The following is a 20,761-nucleotide window of genomic DNA, read 5'->3' on the forward strand; positions in this document are numbered from 1 at the left end:
GAGTTATCTTCCCTTAGATCACATCCAGATGGCACTATGCCTATCTTGGTCTTGGTCCACAACTGAGTATTGTTCCCCATTTAAGAACAAAACCCAAAATTGCGATGACGAGTACCTTTTATGTTTTCAAGGTTCTGATACAAGCAATCTCCATGAACTCCATGGAAGCATCCACGGGATAGTGGCAGCAGGCCAATACAGATAAAATGAACACTAAACACTTCTGGACAAACTGTATGAAATTGCAAATATTAAAACCAAATGATTCCTTTTCCAGAAATAACTAATCTAATGATTTCAAGTGAAGTGGTTCAGTATATAATGTTTACAAATTCAAATAGACGGACACATCGACTGACAGACCAGCATAATACCACCAATGATAAATCTATACAATTATAACACCCTGGGCTCTGCTTGGTTTCCTCCCACCATAATGCTGGCCAAACACCAATTAAATAAATAAATCAAATAAATATAAGCATAACAATGACTGACCGTCATTCCCAGAGCTCCTAGCTGTTTTTTCCTGACTGCCATGGCCAGCCTTTTCTTCTCCGCTTTGGTCTGCTGTCGAATGTCCTCTATCTGCACACAGAATCAGTGACAGATCTCGTTAGTCAGTATATTATCCACACATACATACACTGAGATCATTGCTATATGAAAAGACAACTAAAAACATAACCAAAGTTATTTCAGAAGGAGTCCATACAGACCTAAACGGCCATAGGCATTTTTTTATTATGCGTTTGTTGATTCTATAAATCATCTTTTAATCTGGAATTCTTAAAAGGTCATGGGTGATGCCAATTTAGAAAAAATGTCCCATCATCCATACCCAATACTCCTCAGTATTAGTGGCGAGACACTCCTTTGTCGTGCAAAGTATAGTCCCCCTTATTTATACTACAACCACGCAGACCATGCATTGTTTACACCTTTGGGAATAACACAAGACTTTTCCACTACCATTAACTAGTTGAAAATGGCTTTAAAGTATATCAGGATTAACTCATAATCAGAAGAAAAACAGCCGATTGAACAATACTTCTACATAGTAAAACTGTGGACTAGGAAGGGGGTGACATCACAGTGGAACAGATGCCTTCTTCAGTGGTAGAAATATCTCACTCTTGATTGGTTAAAACTGAGAGCAAGGCAGCGCGTCCAATTTTCACTACTTGGGCGTTTTTGCTTAATGTTTTGAATTGCCATATTTCAGTTATCCCACATCACCAAATGTAAAAAGTTATGTTTTTTCTTTCACTTAAAATGAGACTCTTTATTGATACATATATACATTTGGTCTAGTGTTGTCTTTTTTTTAACGTAGCTTTACGCTTTAAATTCTAAGCATAGTGAAAATTTACAATGGTCAGCACGTTGACCTTCTCTTGCCCAACTTCCTGGAGAAGAATGAATGAATGATTATGGCTTTACGCCACATCGGCAATATTTCAGCCATATCGTGGCGATCCTGGAGAAGAACATCATTTATTGTGCTGTACTTAAGCTTCTTTTTGCTTCTATCACGACGGTCAAACTTAGGGTGAAGGAAGTCAGGTATTTAAAGGAGATGCAGCACCTGGAGTACCTGACAATCCTCTCACCTTAAAGCCGCAGCCAAACCAGTAAGAGTCTGCAATATAATTAATCAGTAGCAGATCGGCTGTGGTGAGAACAAAGAATATTAGGCTGAGGTCATAAGTGTAATACCTGTATAAAATACAATACACAGGTTTATCATCCAATTTCTTATCATGTATCATCTATGCAAACTTTCTCATGTGTGGATGTACACATGTAGGTACTGGCAAACAGGCAAACCACTGGCACAACATAACCAAATCAATGGCATATCACCGGGAAATAATTGGCACACCAATATCAGTGTACTGGCAAATTACTTGTGGGTTTCTAGCACACTACAGGCTCACCGCAATGATAAACCACTGGCACAATATAGGCAACCCAATGGTTGGATATTAGAAAACCAGTGGCACACCACAGATAAACCAATGGTTGGATATCAGAACACCAGTGGCACACCACAGGCAACCCAATGGTCGGATATTAGAAAACCAGTGGCATACCACAAGTAAACCAATGGTTGGATATTAGAAAACCAGTGGCACACCACAGATAAACCAATGGTTGGATATTAGAAAACCAGTGGCACACCACAGGCAAACCAATATTTGGATATTACAAAACCAGTGGCACACCACAGGCAACCCAATGGTCGGATATTAGAAAACCAGTGGCACACCACAAGTAAACCAATGGTTGGATATTAGAAACCAGTGGCACACCACAGATAAAACAATGGTTGGATATCAGAACACCAGTGGCACACCACAGGCAAACCAATGGTTGGATATTAGAAAACCAGTGGCACACCACAGGCAACCCAATGGTTGGATATCAGAACACCAGTGGCACACCACAGGCAAAACAATGGTTGGATATTAGAAAACCAGTGGCACACCACAGATAAACCAATGGTTGGATATCAGAACACCAGTGGTACACCACAGGCAAACCAATGGTCTGATATCAAAAAACCAGTGGTACACCACAGGTCAACAAATGGTTGGATATCAGAAAACCAGTGGTACACCACAGGTAAAACAATGGCTGGATATTAGAAAACCAGTGGCTCAACACAGGCAACCCAATGGTTGGATATCAGAAAACCAGTGGTTGGATATTACAAAACCAGTGGCACATATGGTTGGATATCAGAAACCAGTGGCACACCACAGGTAAACAAGTGGCTGGATATTAGAAAACCAGTCGCACACCACAGGCAACCCAATGGCAGACAACTAGGAAACCACTGGCAAACTACTGATCTCTGCAGCAATCCCATTTTCACTCACCTTGGCAGTGACAGCCTTATTCTCCTTGAGAGCCTCCAATAGGTTCTCTGCCAGACTGCCTACATGTTCATCGGACGACACCTGCTCCAGTTTGTGTAGAATAGACAGGCAGTCAGAACCCACCAGCTCCTGTAACACAACCATCAGAAAACTTAGTTATGGTGAACACGAAAGCATAAGTAGGGTTGTCATCAAGCAAAACACTTGCTCTTAAATGCCATTTAAAAAAAAAAAGACTTGAAAAAGAGCTCGCCTCTAGGAGACCCATAAATGCAACCTTCAGCTAAATACATGAAATACTTTTACATTTAGCTTAACAAGGATTTTCGACTGCACAAAAATCGAAACTGTTGTAAGTTACAGTACTCAATATGCTTAATATGCACACTAGGAATGAATGTTGGAACAGCCCCCTTCTGTGATTGTGCCTCACACATACCCAAAACCTCAGCTCAATATATGCACATAAGGATCAATGTTGGAAAAGCCCCCTTCTGTGATTGTGCCTCACACATACCCAAAACCTCAGCTCAATATATGCACATAGGGATCAATGTTGGAAAAGCCCCCTTCTGTGATTGTGCCTCACACATACCCAAAACCTCAGCTCAATATATGCACATAGGGATCAATGTTGGAAAAGCCTGCTTCTGTGATTGTGCCTCACACATATCCAAAACCTCAGCTCAATATATGCACATAGGGATCGATGTTGGAAAAGCCTGCTTCTGTGATTGTGCCTCACACATACCCAAAACCTCAGCTCAATATATGCACATAGGGATCAATGTTGGAAAAGCCTGCTTCTGTGATTGTGCCTCACACATATCCAAAACCTCAGCTCAATATATGCACATAGGGATCAATGTTGCAACAGCCCCCTTCTGTGATTGTGCCTTACACATACCCAAAACCTCAGCTCAATATACGCACACAGGGATCAATGTTGGAAAAGCCTGCATCTGTGATTGTGCCTCACACATACTCAAAACCTCAGCTCAATATATGCACATAGGGATCAATGTTGGAAAAGCCTGCTTCTGTGATTGTGCCTTACCCATACCCAAAACCCCAGCTCAATATATGCACATAGGGATCAATGTTGCAACAGCCCCCTTCTGTGATTGTGCCTTACATATACCCAAAACCTCAGCTCAATATACGCACACAGGGATCAATGTTGGAAAAGCCTGCATCTGTGATTGTGCCTCACACATACTCAAAACCTCAGCTCAATATATGCACATAGGGATCAATGTTGGAAAAGCCTGCTTCTGTGATTGTGCCTTACCCATACCCAAAACCTCAGCTCAATATATGCACATAGGGATCAATGTTGGAAAAGCCTGCTTCTGTGATTGTGCCTCACACATATCCAAAACCTCAGCTCAATATATGCACATTTGGATCAATGTTGGAAAAGCCCCCTTCTGTGATTGTGCCTTACACATACCCAAAACCTCAGCTCAATATACGCACACAGGGATCAATGTTGGAAAAGCCTGCATCTGTGATTGTGCCTCACACATACCCAAAACCTCAGCTCAATATATGCACATAGGGATCAATGTTGGAAAAGCCCCCTTCTGTGACTGTGCCTCACACATACCCAAAACCTCAGCTCAGTACATGCAGTACTCATAACCCTTTTTGTTCAACACATAAGCAAGATTCTCACCTGTGTTTTGGCATGTCCAGAACACAGACCAGTCAGTAGACGCAGGACAAATCTCAGAGCTGATTTGCTCACAAACTCCTTCCAGTCCTCAGAATCTGTCCTGTAAACAACAAAATTCTTCACCATTAAGCAAAGAACTCTTAGCTACAGAAAAAATTGATTCCTGAGTCATAAATAAAGTCTGTCTCTTCTCATTGCAGATTTCTCTGAGCTTTCAATAATCCTTGACGTTATGGTTTTCTACTAGCCCACAGCCACAAGGGCATCTTCAGATACAGTATGTAATTGATTTTCTCCTAATGCTTATTTTACTTTCATGTTTTCTTTCTTTTTAAATCCTCCACTCTATATACATGGATGGTGTTTAACAGACAACACCAGGTTACTAATTGTCTGAAGAAAACTATTAGGTAGTCATTCATCAGTCAATTCAATCAAGAGCTGTCTTTTGCAGGAAAAAAATACCTCAACTTAGTTTTCAGTAGGGATTTACAAACTGCTGTCATCTTTTTAAGGCAGTGTTGTGTGCTAGCATGAATCGGCTTGTTCACTTTTATCTTTCAATAACAGTATCCAAACTATACTATGTGAACTTACGCCAGAAGAGTCTTGACAGGTGGTGCGTGTTGTTTAATGTAATCCAGGGCCAGCTGAACAATACCCCTGTCCAATATCATGTCCTTCAGCCTCTGACCATTAGCATTGTGCTGAAATATTTAAAGTCAATGTGAAAGTAACTGTCAAATTAAGGTAACCATCTAAAGAGTAATGTATATAATCCAGGGTCAGCTAGACAATACCCTGGTCCAGTATCATGTGCTTCAGTCTCTGACCAGAAACATTGTGCTGTAATGTGAAAATGAAAGCAGCTGTTAGACTTAGGTAATCATCTAAAGAGTAACATATGTAATCCAGGGTCTGCTGGATGATACCCTGGTCCAGTATCATGTACTTCAGTCTCTGACTAGAAACACTGTGCTGTAATGTGAAAGTGAAAGCAACTGTTAGACTTAGGTAATCATCTAAAGAGTAACATATGTAATCCACGGTCAGCTGGACGATACCCTGGTCCAGTATCATGTGCTTCAGTCTCTGACTAGAAACACTGTGCTGTAATGTGCAAGTGAAAGCAACTGTTAGACTTAGGTAATCATCTAAACAGTAACATATGTAATCCAGGGTCAGCTGGACGATACCCTGGTCAGTATCATGTGCTTCAGTCTCTTGACTACAAACACTGTGCTGTAATGTGAAAGTGAAAGCAACTGTTAGACTTAGGTAATCATCTAAAGAGTGACATATGTAATCCAGGGTCAGCTGGACGATACCCTGGTCCAGTATCATGTACTTCAGTCTCTTGACTACAAACACTGTGCTGTAATGTGAAAGTGAAAGCAACTGTTAGACTTAGGTAATCATCTAAAGAGTAACATATGTAATCCAGGGTCAGCTGGACGATACCCTGGTCCAGTATCATGTGCTTCAGTCTCTTGACTACAAACACTGTGCTGTAATGTGAAAGTGAAAGCAACTGTTAGACTTAGGTAATCATCTAAAGAGTAACATATGTAATCCAGGGTCAGCTGGACGATACCCTGGTCCAGTATCATGTGCTTCAGTCTCTGACTAGAAACACTGTGCTGTAATGTGAAAGTGAAAGCAACTGTTAGACTTAGGTAATCATCTAAAGAGTGACATATGTAATCCACGTTCAGCTAGACAATACCCTGGTCCAGTATCATGTGCTTCAGTCTCTTGACTACAAACACTGTGCTGTAATGTGAAAGTGAAAGCAACTGTTAGACTTAGGTAATCATCTAAAGAGTGACATATGTAATCCAGGGTCAGCTGGACAATACCCTGGTCCAGTATCGTTATTCAGCTTCTGATTATTAGCACTGTGGTAAAATGTGAAAGTAAATGTCAGACTGAGGTGCGCTTAATGAATAATGTATCACAACTATATGTAATCCAGGGTCAGCTGGACGATACCCTGGTCCAGTATCACGTTCTTCAGCCTCTGAGCATTTGCACTGTGGTGAAATGTGAAAGTGAAAGTTGCTCTTAGTTCAGTATCACGTTCTTCAGCCTCTGAGCATTAGCACTGTGGTTAAATGTGAAAGTGAAAGTTGCTCTTGGTTCAGTATCACGTTCTTCAGCCTCTGAGCATTAGCACTGTGGTTAAATGTGAAAGTGAAAGTTGCTCTTGGTTAAGTATCATGTTCTTCAGCCTCTGAGCATTAGCACTGTGGTTAAATGTGAAAGTGAAAGTTGCTCTTGGTTCAGTATCACATTCTTCAGCCTCTGAGCATTAGCACTGTGGTTAAATGTGAAAGTGTAAGTTACTCTTGGTTCAGTATCACGTTCTTCAGCCCCTGAGCATTAGCACTGTGGTTAAATGTGAAAGTGTAAGTTGCTCTTGGTTAAGTATCATGTTCTTCAGCCTCTGAGCATTAGCACTGTGCTTAAATGTGAAAGTGTAAGTTGCTCTTGGTTTAGTATCACATGCTTCAGCCTCTGAGCATTAGCACTGTGGTTAAATGTGAAAGTGAAAGTTGCTCTTGGTTCAGTATCATGTTCTTCAGCCTCTGACCATTAACACTGTGCTGAAATGTAAAAGTGAAGGGGGCGGGGGGCCTCCGTGGCTCAGTTGGTTAGCGCGCTAGTGCAGTGTAATGACCCAGGAGTCTCTCACCAATGCGGTCGCTGTGAGTTCAAGTCCAGCTCATGCTGGCTTCCTATCCGGCTGTATGTGGGAAGATCTGTCAGCAGACTGCGGATGGTCGTGGGTTACCCACAATAATGCAGGCCGCCGTCATATAAGTGAAATATTCTTGAGTAGGCGTAAAACACCAATCAAATAAATGAAAGTGAAGGGACTGTCAGACTGAGAAAGGTAACAGTCAACTGATTATAGTAGTGAGACATAATGATGCTTCTTCACTGACCTTCACCATATCAGCTGTGAATGAAGCTTACCTCAATGCCACTGGCTATCACACAGAAACAGTCCAGGTGAACCTGTTCATCTTGGCTGTGCTCCAGGTCAAATCTGAGGGCAATTCAAAAAACAGTTAGTTAGTTTATAACAACAGCACTCAGCCTTGTGTTTAACCCTAATATTCTGCATTCACTGGTGCTTTGCGCCATACTCACATGTTTCACTTCTACGATGGTGGCAATGTGTATGATAGGGAGAGCAGAGCAAAAAATGAAGGGGGGGGGGAAACTGGCATATTTACCAAGCAAAGCATTCTTTTTACAGCTAGTAGATTTTGACATAATATAGGAGGAGGGCTACTCCTAAAATATCAGATGAAAACAGCTCGAGATCGGTTTTGAAACACTTTAGACATGAAAAAATTGACTTAAGTTATCAATGACTAACATTCCCCAAGTGGCATTCCACCTATTTCAGTTGCCGCTGAACTCAATTAGACAGTAAACTAGTACATGTATAAGACTTTAATTGATTGCTTTTTCTTGTTTCATGGCCAGTCTTATTTCAGTTACACATGCAGTATGGAATCAAGCACATGACTTCACGAGATTGACCTTTCACACAAGTTACCAAGCACATCTCCTAATTTTAATGGCACAGCCAGGCAGAGAAAAGCTGTAGGGAGTACAGCTCCTAATTTTAATGGCACAGCCGGGCAGAGAAGAGCTGCAGGGAGTACAGCTCCTAATTTTAATGGCACAGCCGGGCAGAGAAAAGCTGTAGGGAGTACAGCTCCTAATTTTAATGGCACAGCCGGGCAGAGAAGAGCTGCAGGGAGTACAGCTCCTAATTTTAATGGCACAGCCAGGCAGAGAAAAGCTGTAGGGAGTACAGCTCCTAATTTTAATGGCACAGCCGGGCAGAGAAGAGCTGCAGGGAGATCAGCTCCTAATTTTAATGGCACAGCCAGGCAGAGAAAAGCTGTAGGGAGTACAGCTCCTAATTTTAATGGCACAGCCAGGCAGAGAAAAGCTGTAGGGAGTACAGCTCCTAATTTTATTGGCACAGCCGGGCAGAGAAGAGCTGCAGGGAGTACAGCTCCTAATTTTAATGGCACAGCTAAGCAGAGAAGAGCTGCAGGGGGTACAGCTACTAATTATAATGGCACAGCCAGGCAGAGAAAAGCTGTAGGGAGTACAGCTCCTAATTTTAATGGCACAGCTAGGCAGAGAAGAGCTGCAGGGGGTACAGCTCCTAATTGTAATGGCACAGCCAGGCAGAGAAAAGCTGTAGGGAGATCAGCTCCTAATTTTATTGGCACAGCCGGGCAGAGAAGAGCTGCAGGGAGTACAGCTCCTAATTTTAATGGCACAGCTAGGCAGAGAAGAGCTGCAGGGGGTACAGCTCCTAATTGTAATGGCACAGCTAGGCAGAGAAGAGCTGTAGGGAGTACAGCTCCTAATTGTAATGGCACAGCCAGGCAGAGAAAAGCTGTAGGGAGATCAGCTCCTAATTTTATTGGCACAGCCGGGCAGAGAAGAGCTGCAGGGAGTACAGCTCCTAATTTTAATGGCACAGCTAGGCAGAGAAGAGCTGCAGGGGGTACAGCTCCTAATTTTAATGGCACAGCCAGGCAGAGAAGAGCTGCAGGGAGATCAGCTCCTAATTGTAATGGCACAGCCAGGCAGAGAAGAGCTGCAGGGAGTACAGCTCCTAATTTTAATGGCACAGCCGGGAAGAGAAGAGCTGCAGGGGGGTACAGCTCCTAATTTTAATGGCACAGCTAGGCAGAGAAGAGCTGCAGGGAGATCAGCTCCTAATTTTAATGGCACAGCCGGGCAGAGAAGAGCTGCAGGGAGTACAGCTCCTAATTTTAATGGCACAGCCAGGCAGAGAAAAGCTGTAGGGAGTACAGCTCCTAATTGTAATGGCACAGCTAGGCAGAGAAGAGCTGCAGGAGGTACAGCTCCTAATTTTAATGGCACAGCCGGGCAGAGAAGAGCTGCAGGGAGTACAGCTCCTAATTTTAATGGCACAGCTAGGCAGAGAAGAGCTGCAGGGGGTACAGCTCCTAATTGTAATGGCACAGCCAGGCGGAGAAAAGCTGTAGGGAGTACAGCTCCTAATTTTATTGGCACAGCCGGGCAGAGAAGAGCTGCAGGGAGTACAGCTCCTAATTTTAATGGCACAGCCAGGCAGACAAGAGCTGCAGGGGGTACAGCTCCTAACTGTAATGGCACAGCCAGGCAGAGAAAAGCTGTAGGGAGTACAGCTCCTAATTTTAATGGCACAGCCGGGCAGAGAAGAGCTGCAGGGAGTACAGCTCCTAATTGTAATGGCACAGCCAGGCAGAGAAAAGCTGTAGGGAGATCAGCTCCTAATTTTAATGGCACAGCCGGGCAGAGAAGAGCTGCAGGGAGTACAGCTCCTAATTTTAATGGCACAGCCAGGCAGAGAAAAGCTGTAGGGAGTACAGCTCCTAATTTTAATGGCACAGCCGGGCAGAGAAGAGCTGCAGGGAGATCAGCTCCTAATTTTAATGGCACAGCCAGGCAGAGAAAAGCTGTAGGGAGTACAGCTCCTAATTTTAATGGCACAGCCGGGCAGAGAAGAGCTGCAGGGAGATCAGCTCCTAATTTTAATGGCACAGCCAGGCAGAGAAAAGCTGTAGGGAGTACAGCTCCTAATTTTAATGGCACAGCCAGGCAGAGAAGAGCTGCAGAGAGTACAGTTATCAGAAAAGCATTCTCACTTGTTAAAGTCCAGGTAAGGTTTGAAGTGATTGACAAGTGTGGACATCATCTCCTCCTCCCCAAAGGCGATAAAGGGTATCAGCCTCATGAGGGCCTGTAGAACAGTTGCGTTTCCACGCACAAACGGGCTGTTTATTCGCTCCAGTAACATCATCAACTGATCCTTGTCTCCAAAGTGACGTGAGAACTCCTGAAAAGCACACAGAGTTTTGTAATCAGCCATTTGTCCAGGACCAGTGATGTCTAATAAACTGCTGCTAACATCACTGCAGCTTTTTATCCAAGTCTGCTTAAAGCGATACAGAACTGATTCTGATTGGCTGGTGTGAGAGATAGGCAAGTCCAGGCTATGCATTGATTCAGCTGAATTTTAGGTATGGTGTTAAAGTGTGACCAAGGCAACAAGATTTAACCCAGGAAATCCTATTATCCACTGTCAGCCAATCAGTGTTGAGTCAGTATCCCTTTAAGCCATGGAATCACAGGCCATATATTTACTTGATTTATTTGATAGGTGTTTTATGCAGTCCTCAAGAATATGTCACTTATATGACGGCGGTCAGTATTATGGAAATCCACAACCATCTGCAGGTCGCTGGAAGGCCTTCCCGTGTACTGCCCAAGAGTAAGCCAGCATGAGCCAGACTTGAAATCACAGCACAGAGGGCATATACGTTAGTACTATTTTAACATGTACATGAACAGTTTAAATACCCTGAGGTAAATTGACAAGAAGACTGGCTATGTGTGGCCATTTGCTGTGGCTTTATTCTTCATGCCGTAGACTGTTATATTTTACACAGTAATTCAGATTATTGCCACTCAATGTGAAGGAAAACAAGAGACAAATATCAGCAAGTTGTCACTCCAAAAAAGATTGTCGTCACTTGGCCAGTGAGAATTTGACCAAGCAAAACGTTAGTAAATATCACATTCAGATCTTTCTTTGTACTCTGCTGAAGCACATTTGATCTCCACATGAATTATGATGCAGCCCGTACATTTCAGGTCCAAGCTGTTCAAGTATTGAAATTGACACCAATTTTATTTTGTGTTTCACCGGCCAGCTTACGGTAAAATGTCCGAAAATGGAATGAAAATGACATTGAAAATCCACCACTGTATTGTGTTTGATCTTGATATTTTTCATGGCTTCTCCCGTTTTGCAAGACTTTTCACTTTAGTAAGTACATGTATGTCTTCAACAGGAAAAACTGCTGACACAGTTCACGTTTCCAACAAAATAGATGGTTTTCCACATTATTTTTATATAACCTGTCATCATTGAAAAAATGATACATTCTGTCTGTAATACAAAAAACTGGTGTGGCCTTACACAGGAAACGACACTGTTTTTGAGCAAGGTACAAGTCGGTGTTACCTTGTACTGGTCAGGGTTCTGACTACTGGCTTCCAGCAGAATGACCTCCATAATTTGTAGTATCTGCTCAGTGATTGTCTGCCCCTGAGTGCCGGGGGCACCACTGCCTTCCTGTTCAGCCAGCAGAGCCTAGGAAAAAAACAGTCATGTATATATCAAAAAAAAGAACCAAGAAATGAGGAGTAACAAATTCCTTTTTTGTCTGTAAGAAATTTTTATTTAAAACTGAGAAACAACAAGCTACATTTGTACATATACTTCAATCAGATTACAATTGATATCCTAGAAGGACAAAATTTTCTTATAGGTTGTATTCATTCTTCAGATGAGACCTTGAAACAGGACAACTACTTCTGACCCTTCTTTCTTTAACAATAAGATAAAACATTATTTTCACCATCATTTGTTATGGAGCTATTGTAAATAAATATTGGTTCCATGCCAATGTAAATCCAAAAGTCACCAAGACAGGTACTTACGATGTTTAAAGCTCGTAGCATAATGGCCACTGTATTTAGATTTGGTTTTATCAGCTCCTGGCGATTGACCTTGACATTTACGGCATAGCTGAATAACTTCAGAAGGACTGTCATTAGCTGTTTACCCAACACCAGGTCATGGACAGCATAGAGTCTGAGAACAAAAGCAGTAGTAATGCATAACACTGTCAAAATGACAGCAAACAACCAAACCATATTATTTATCTGATTGATGTTTTACGCTGTATTCAAGAATATTTCTCTTATATGATGGTGGCCTGCATTAAGGCGGGAGGAAACCGAGCAGGGCCCGGTGAAAACCCATGACCATCAGCAGGTTGCTGGCAAGGGGCATCAAGGGTGCATGACCTAGGTGCATAGACATCATCATACAATTCAGGGTATACCGACATTCAGGCACTCATGCTCACCCACATCTGACCTATCTTCCCATTCTAAGCCACATATGAGAAAGCATCAAGTTTGTTAATCTTCATGTAAAAAAAAATTTTCTCAGTTGACCAGGCCATTCAGATTGCAGGGTGGAGGAATTCACGAATTCCCTGTCTCTGTTGAGACCTACTGAATGAATGAATGAATGAATGAATTTATTTATTTATTTGATTGGTGTTTTACGCCGTACTCAAGAATATTTCACTTATACGACGGCGGCCAGCATTACGGTGGGAGGAAACCGCGCAGAGCCGTGGGAAAACCCAAGACCTTCTGCAGTGTTGCTGCCAGACCTTCTCACGTACGGCTGGAGAGGAAGCCAGCATGAGCGGGACTTGAACTCACAGTGACCACATTGGTGAGGGGCTCCTGGGTCAATTACGCTGCACTAGCACGCTAACCAAGCCACGGATGCCCAAAATGAACGAATGAATGAATGAATGAATAAATAAATGCCTGGGGGCTTAATGTCACACTTAAATGTTTTTCACTCGTGTGACGATGATGAGTCATTGGGTGTGTGTACATATACTGTGTCTTCTTGTGGCAGGGTGAGTTGCCACCACTGAAGCATCATGTAGAAGACACCAGACAAGACTCCCCACCTAGTCACATTATAGGGACACTTGGCCAACCAGTCCTATTTCCTGCTCTAGCGTCTCAGTGCAGTGCGCCAAGCGAGGCGGAAACAAGTACCAAACTTTCAAGTCTTTGGTATGACCCAAACCTGGTTTGATCCCGGGTCTCCCGACTTCAAGGCAGACCCTCTTACCAATAGGCCACCAAACAGGTGATATCTGTACCTTGTGCACTGACCCACTCCCCATTTTTGGCTCACAACATTCTATGCATATTTCATCATATCACAATTGTATTAAATAAACAATACATGGAAACCTATCTTCAACTGTACACTTTAAGTTCTTACTTGACAGCTATGCTGACAACCAGACAGACAGAGAGACTCAGCTCTGTAACATGACCTGAAGGTCACCAAACTCACTGAGCACAGCAGCCCCACAACCAGACAGACAGACTCACCTCTGTAACATGACCTGAAGGCCACCACACTCACTGAGCACAGCAGCCCCACAGCCAAACATACAGGGCCTTCAGGTCATGTTACAGAGGTGAGTCTGTGTGTCTGGCTGTGAGTCTGAAGGCCACCACTCGCTGAGCACAGCAGCCACACAACCAGACACACAGACTCACCTCTGTAACATGACCTGAAGGCCACCACACTCACTGAGCACAGCAGCCACACAACCAGACACACAGACTCACCTCTGTAACATGACCTGAAGGCCACCACTCACTTAGCACAGCAGCCCCACAGCCAGACAGACTGACTCACCTCTGTAACATGACCTGAAGGCCACCACTCACTGAGCACAGCAGCCCTATAACCAGACACACAGACTCACCTCTGTAACATGACCTGAAGGCCACCACTAACTGAGCACAGCAGCCCCACAACCAGACACACAGACTCACCTCTGTAACATGACCTGAAGGCCACCACTAACTGAGCACATCAGCCCCACAACCAGACCGACAGACACACCTCTGTAACATGACCTGAAGGCCACCACACTCACTGAGCACAGCAGCCCCACAACCAGACAGACAGAAAGACAGACAGACAGACAGGCTCACCTCTGTAACATGACGTGAAGGCCACCACACTCACTGAGCACAGCAGCCCCACAACCAGACAGACAGACAGGCAGAAAGACAGACTGACAGACACACCTCTGTAACATGACCTGAAGGCTACCCCACTCACTGAGCACAGCAGCCCCACAACCAGACAGACAGACAGACAGGCAGAAAGACAGACCGACAGACACACAGACTCACCTCTGTAACATGACCTGAAGGCCACCACACTCACTGAGCACAGCAGCCATCTTGTACACTTCTTCTTTATCCACGTCCTCTTCTGCACAAAAATAATTACAGGTGTCGATTAATACCTCATTCACCATTTATATGTATGTCTACATATTCAATAATAATTTATTTACTGTACATGACACAAAATTTCATCCACGACAAATCCACTCCTTCTGCTTGATTCTGAGAGTACTTCATTTGTGTTTAATGTTTGTGGTTTAATATGTGTACACGTACTTCATTTTTACATCATTGTGAGATTTATCTCTCATGCAAATTGTCACGGAAAAAACATACTTCAAACTATTAATTTATTTTAATTGGTGTTTCACACCGTACTCAAGGATATTTCACTTATACAACGGCGGTCAAGATTATGGTGAGAGTAAACCGGGCAGAGACCGAAGGAAACCCACGACCACCCACAAGTTGCTGCCAGACCTTATCTCGTAACTCTGGAAAGGAAGATAGCATGGGCTTCAAACTAGTACACCAAAGTACATAAACTCATTATGTTTCATGATTGAGATGGTGGGAAAACATGCTCCTTGTACATTTCTAGTCAGAACAACTGTCACAAACCTGTACTGCTGTCAAGGGAGTTAACCATGTCCTCTGTGGCATCTCCCAGTAAACCCCTCATTCTGTAGATGATTGGCATTGGTTCTCCCTGTGGCAAGTAAGTAACATGTACAATGAAAGTACATTATATTGAGTAGAATTACCAAACACAAATATATTTTCACTCCCTGCTCCACCCCCCCCCCCCCCCCCAACACACACACACATATGCTACAGCTACAGTTATGTACATGTAAGTGCTTGACTTTGGATAATTTGGACAAGGGGACAAAGTTATAAGATATTATGCTTTTTATAAATTGAGGAAACAAATCACTTTAAAAATATACCAATGTATTTAAAGCCTTAAGTCTGGAAAACCACATGATGTAAACTTAATGTCACAAAAACATACATGTAGCACAGTATTTGATACTTAATCAGGCCATGACCACAAACATGTCTCTCATTAATTGTAATAACAGCATGACAAGTTTACCACCCAACACAATGCCACACTCTGCATACCCACACAATGTTTACCAGCCCACACAATGCCACACTCTGCATACCCACACAATGTTTACCAGCCCACACAATGCCACACTCTGCATACCCACACAATGTTTACCAGCCCACACAATGCCACACTCTGCATACCCCACAACGTTAACAAGCCCACACAATGCCACTCTCTGCATACCCACACAACGTTTACCAGCCCACACAATGCCATACTCTGCATACCCACACAACGTTAACAAGCCCACACAATGCCACACTCCGCATACCCACACGTTTACCAGCCCACACAATGCCACACTCTGCATATCCACACAATGTTTACCAGCCCACACAATGCCACACTCTGCATACCCACACAACGTTTACCAGCCCACACAATGCCACACTCTGCATACCCACACGTTTACCAGCCCACACAATGCCACACTCTGCATACCCACACAACGTTTACCAGCCCACACAATGCCACACTCTGCATACCCACACAATGTTTACCAGCCCACACAATGCCACACTCTGCATACCCACACAACGTTTACCAGCCCACACAATGCCACACTCCGCATACCCACACGTTTACCAGCCCACACAATGCCACACTCTGCATATCCACACAATGTTTACCAGCCCACACAATGCCACACTCTGCATACCCACACAACGTTTACCAGCCCACACAATGCCACACTCTGCATACCCACACGTTTACCAGCCCACACAATGCCACACTCTGCATACCCACACAACGTTTACCAGCCCACACAATGCCACACTCTGCATACCCACACAATGTTTACCAGCCCACACAATGCCACACTCTGCATACCCACACAACGTTTACCAGCCCACACAATGCCACACTCTGCATACCCACACAACGTTTACCAGCCCACACAATGCCACACTCTGCCTACCCACACAATGTTTACCAGCCCACACAATGCCACACTCTGCATACCCACACAACATTTACCAGCCCACACAATGCCACACTCTGCATACCCACACAACAGAAAACATCTGAAAATTGAATAAAACCGCAATACTCACATCCATCTTATACACATCCAAACTTTTTAATCAAAATCAAAAAAATGAAACTCTTTCAATTTTATTTCGGAATGTTTACCTCTCCATGTTCCGGAGCCCAGATCTTCTTGTAGACCTCTTTAACAGGAAGGTCAAGACTGATGATTTTCTTGTTCACCAATAACTGGAAATGGACAAATGTTTATATCACTGGGGAACCACGACACCATTTTACTGACGCCAAATGTTCCCTAGCATAGCTCACCATGAGGACATCGTAAAGGCAGAACGACATTCATGTAGAAACTGATACATTGGACTTTACAGACATTGTGCTACAATAAATTTGTGACGGAACTGTTGTTCAACATCTTGTTTCAAATTAGCGCCACCTTGTGGGATTAACAAAAAATATTCCACAACTAAAACATGACACAAAACTAATGCAACTGCCGAATGTATTTAAATATTAAATCAGCAATACTATCTAAGCTTCAGACTTCTATGAGAACAACACGATGGCATACATCTGACCATTATGAACTCAAATGAACTAACACAACTGCAGAATGTATTTAAATATTAAATCAGCCATACTATCTAAGCTTCAGACTTCTATGAGAACAACCCGATGGCATACATCTGACCATTATGAACTCAAATGAACTAATACAACTGCCGAATGTATTTAAATATTAAATCAGCCATACTATCTAAGCTTCAGACTTCTATGAGAACAACCCGATGGCATACATCTGACCATTATGAACTCAAATGAACTAATACAACTGCCGAATGTATTTAAATATTAAATCAGCCATACTATCTAAGCTTCAGACTTCTATGAGAACAACATGATGGCATACATCTGACCATTATGAACTCAAATGAACCAATACAACTGCCGAATGTATTTAAATATTAAATCAGCCATACTATCTAAGCTTCAGACTTCTATGAGAACAACATGATGGCATACATCTGACCATTATGAACTCAAATGAACCAATACAACTGCCGAATGTATTTAAATATTAAATCAGCCATACTATCTAAGCTTCAGACTTCTATGAGAACAACACGATGGCATACACCAGACCAATACCGCTTAGTGCTGTTTCTGCAAGGTCTTTGTAGTTAAAATGCTTTTATAAAATTAATAACTGATCTTACTGGAAGTCTTAGATATTTTTATTTTATTTGTATATTATACTGTATTTTTACTTAAAGTTTGTCCTGCAAAAATGCACTTTCAGAAGCACATAAAAGCCTTAAAATGGCGCCAAAACTTAAGTTTTTCTGATAAGAAAGTAATCAAACTAATCAGAAAGCTCTTAGGTGGCCCTGCCTGGTGAAGGAATCAATAAGAATCAAGAAAAATCTGTCAACGGAAAAGTATTCCCACCCTGAAAGAAAACCTCAGTCGTGTGTCACGCAAATCCGCTGATACAGATAACAGCAGAGCTAACCACAGCTGGATTTGAACATGTGACCTAATACGTGTAGGCACTCTAGTGCATTCTTCATGACCACAAGGTCAACCATCAAAACCCACCTCCATCCCAGTATCATCCTCTAACAGTGCCACCAGCTCACAATCTGCAAAGTAAAATAACGGCTCAGTGAACACAAGTTTGCAATGACATTCATAAAAAATATTCTCTATGCACAAACCACTCCACAAGTCTGTATGCTATAGGCGTACTCACATTTGCTTGAACAAAAATGATTCATGACAAAAGTGATGAAGGGTCTTTTCATGTAGCAATGTTTTGATGAAGTTTTCACAGCTTCAAAATGTACAAATCATTTCCAGATACAGATTCAATTGCAAATAATTAAATTAAAAACACTGGATTTCCACCAATAATTACAGATAAATCCAAATTTTGATTAAACAAGATGGATGAAACTAGATTTAAAATAACCTTTCACAACAACACAGTGAACTTATAACCACAACACCAGGTTTCCTCATGAAAAAAATGTCAGTCTAAAACAAGCCAATCAATGTATTCTTTTGTTCTTTCCTGTAATATGTGACTCTGATTTGTGCTCGTAAGGTAAATGGGTAAATGAAGAATGACATGTTTTTCCACAGCTTGGAATGGACATATTTAGGTGAATACTGTTTCCCAGTAAGTCCCTGAGTGCAGAGAGAATGACCTTGGCTGACCTTGACAGATTTTGTTCTTGACATCTCTCATGAGAGGTCCGAGGCCTGGTTCGCTTGAGCTGTATGGATTACCCAGCATCCTCCCCTGCAGGAAGTCCTCCTGTTGCGGATCCTTCTCCAGTATCATGAAAAACTCTCCGATGTCATTCTCCTCCTGGGTAACAGGAATTTAGAAATCAATATTTCTTTCAATGCAAATGTAGGTTTTTTCTATTTTTTTCCCCGCGGGAATTAAGCACATCTGCTTCCACAAACGTATTACTGACTGTAAAAGTCAAAATTTTCGGCCTTAGAAAGTGAATGAATGTTAAATATAAATATGTCCTAGTGTGAGAAGAAGTCAGGAAAGACTGAATGGAATTGTAAAGGCTAACAGAGACTTACTGGGTATATGATACTACAGAGCCTCTCAAATATGAAGACAGGGGATCTGTAGTCTTCCAGGGGGTACTTCTTCACTGTCTTGATGCACACAGACATGAACTCTTGGGTCTCGGACTCTGTGCCTGGGGCAAAAGAAGGCAGACTTTACATCACTGTTACATCAATGTCAGCTACTGATTTCAGACAAACTGGCAACATTTACCCCTCACAGGACACACTTTGGCCTTTCAGGGATTTTTTTTTAGAAAAAACCTACTTGAGGCACCTAAGCCTGACTAATCATTTGCCATCGTAAAGAGCTACTACAGTGTGAAGACATGCATGTCTTAAAAGCAGGGCTAAATGATAAAGAGAGACATAGTCTGAATTGCTTTCCAACCACTGTCTCTAGTCTCTTCGGATAGTATGGAAACCAACGTTTTCTGTCGTTTCCAATTTTCCTGGAGTGACATCTTGCAGGAACACTTGAGTTCTTGCAGGAACACTTGGCGTTACCATCAATGACGTACATCAACCAATGACGTACTTTCAAACATGCATGACATCATTCCATCATAACTGTCTTACTCGACGTCATATCTGGAGCTCAATATTTGTACCTGCGACAAGCACCTGTCTGTCCGTCTGTCTGTCATTGAATATGTACAATCCTTGACATCTTATCTTTTGACATTCGGTGGAGGGTCAAATTCGGGATATGTTATCTTTCAACATTTTAACATTCACTCGCTCAAGATCTGCGTTCTTTATACCTGTGGTGAGCTCTTCCAGCAGCTCCAGCAGTTTGTCCTGTGTCTCATCGATCAACTTGGTCCTCTGGACCACCAGCTTCCGCAGTGACAGGTAGCCGTTCAGGACATAACCCACCAGCTTGTTCTTGTAGTGCTGCTTGATACTCTCCTGCTCAACAAATGTCGCCAACAACTCTGTGGGGAGAGCAAAGGACAAAGGGTGTAAGGTCAGGAGCCAAGGGTTAAAGGTAAAGCAGACACAGGTCAACTGAGAGCATTTGATACTCTCCTGCTCAACAAATGTCGCCAACAACTCTGTGGGGAGAGCAAAGGACAAAGGGTGTAAGGTCAGGAGCCAAGGGTTAAAGGTAAAGCAGACACAGGTCAACTGAGAGCATTTGATAGTCTCCTGCTCAACAAATGTCGCCAACAACTCTGTGTGGAGAGCAAAGTACAAACGGTGTTAAGTCAGGAGTCAAGGGTTAAAGGTAAAGCAGACACAGGTCAACTGAGAGCATTTAATACTCTCCTGTTCAAGATCAGGAGTCAATGGTCAAATTTATTTATTTATTTATTTATTTGATTGGTGTTTTATGCCGTACTCAAGAATGTTTCACTTATACAACGGCCGCCAGCATTATGGTGGGTGGAAACTGGGCACAGCCCAGGAGAATCCCACAATCATTCGCAGGTTGCTGACAGACCTTCCCAGCTGGACTTGAACTCAGAGTGAACGCATTGGTGAGAGACTCCTGGGTCATTACGCTGCGCTAGTGCGCTAACCAAATGAGCCACAGAGGCCTCCCCGTCAATGGTCAAAGGTAAAGCTGACACGTGTCAACACAAAGACTAAAGCACAATACTGCAACAAACACTAATGAAATATAAG

At 42.8% G+C, this 20,761-nt stretch overlaps 1 protein-coding gene across 1 annotated transcript in view; it reads right to left on the bottom strand.

Annotated features, from left to right (window-relative positions):
- The window catches only part of LOC135480391 (E3 ubiquitin-protein ligase UBR4-like), a 161,080-nt gene that overhangs the window by 26,295 nt on the left and 114,024 nt on the right, over positions 1-20,761 (bottom strand). Inside the window, 15 exon segments of the mRNA XM_064760220.1 lie at positions 499-588; positions 2,886-3,014; positions 4,564-4,663; positions 5,161-5,270; positions 7,543-7,615; positions 10,257-10,447; positions 11,639-11,767; positions 12,118-12,271; positions 14,431-14,512; positions 15,049-15,136; positions 16,682-16,765; positions 18,137-18,180; positions 18,758-18,911; positions 19,142-19,263; positions 19,894-20,067. Of these exon segments, the coding sequence (XP_064616290.1) occupies positions 499-588; positions 2,886-3,014; positions 4,564-4,663; positions 5,161-5,270; positions 7,543-7,615; positions 10,257-10,447; positions 11,639-11,767; positions 12,118-12,271; positions 14,431-14,512; positions 15,049-15,136; positions 16,682-16,765; positions 18,137-18,180; positions 18,758-18,911; positions 19,142-19,263; positions 19,894-20,067 (1,724 nt within the window).

The sequence above is a fragment of the Liolophura sinensis genome, chromosome 13 (assembly GCF_032854445.1).
Source record: "Liolophura sinensis isolate JHLJ2023 chromosome 13, CUHK_Ljap_v2, whole genome shotgun sequence".
In the NCBI taxonomy this organism is placed as follows: domain Eukaryota; kingdom Metazoa; phylum Mollusca; class Polyplacophora; order Chitonida; family Chitonidae; genus Liolophura; species Liolophura sinensis.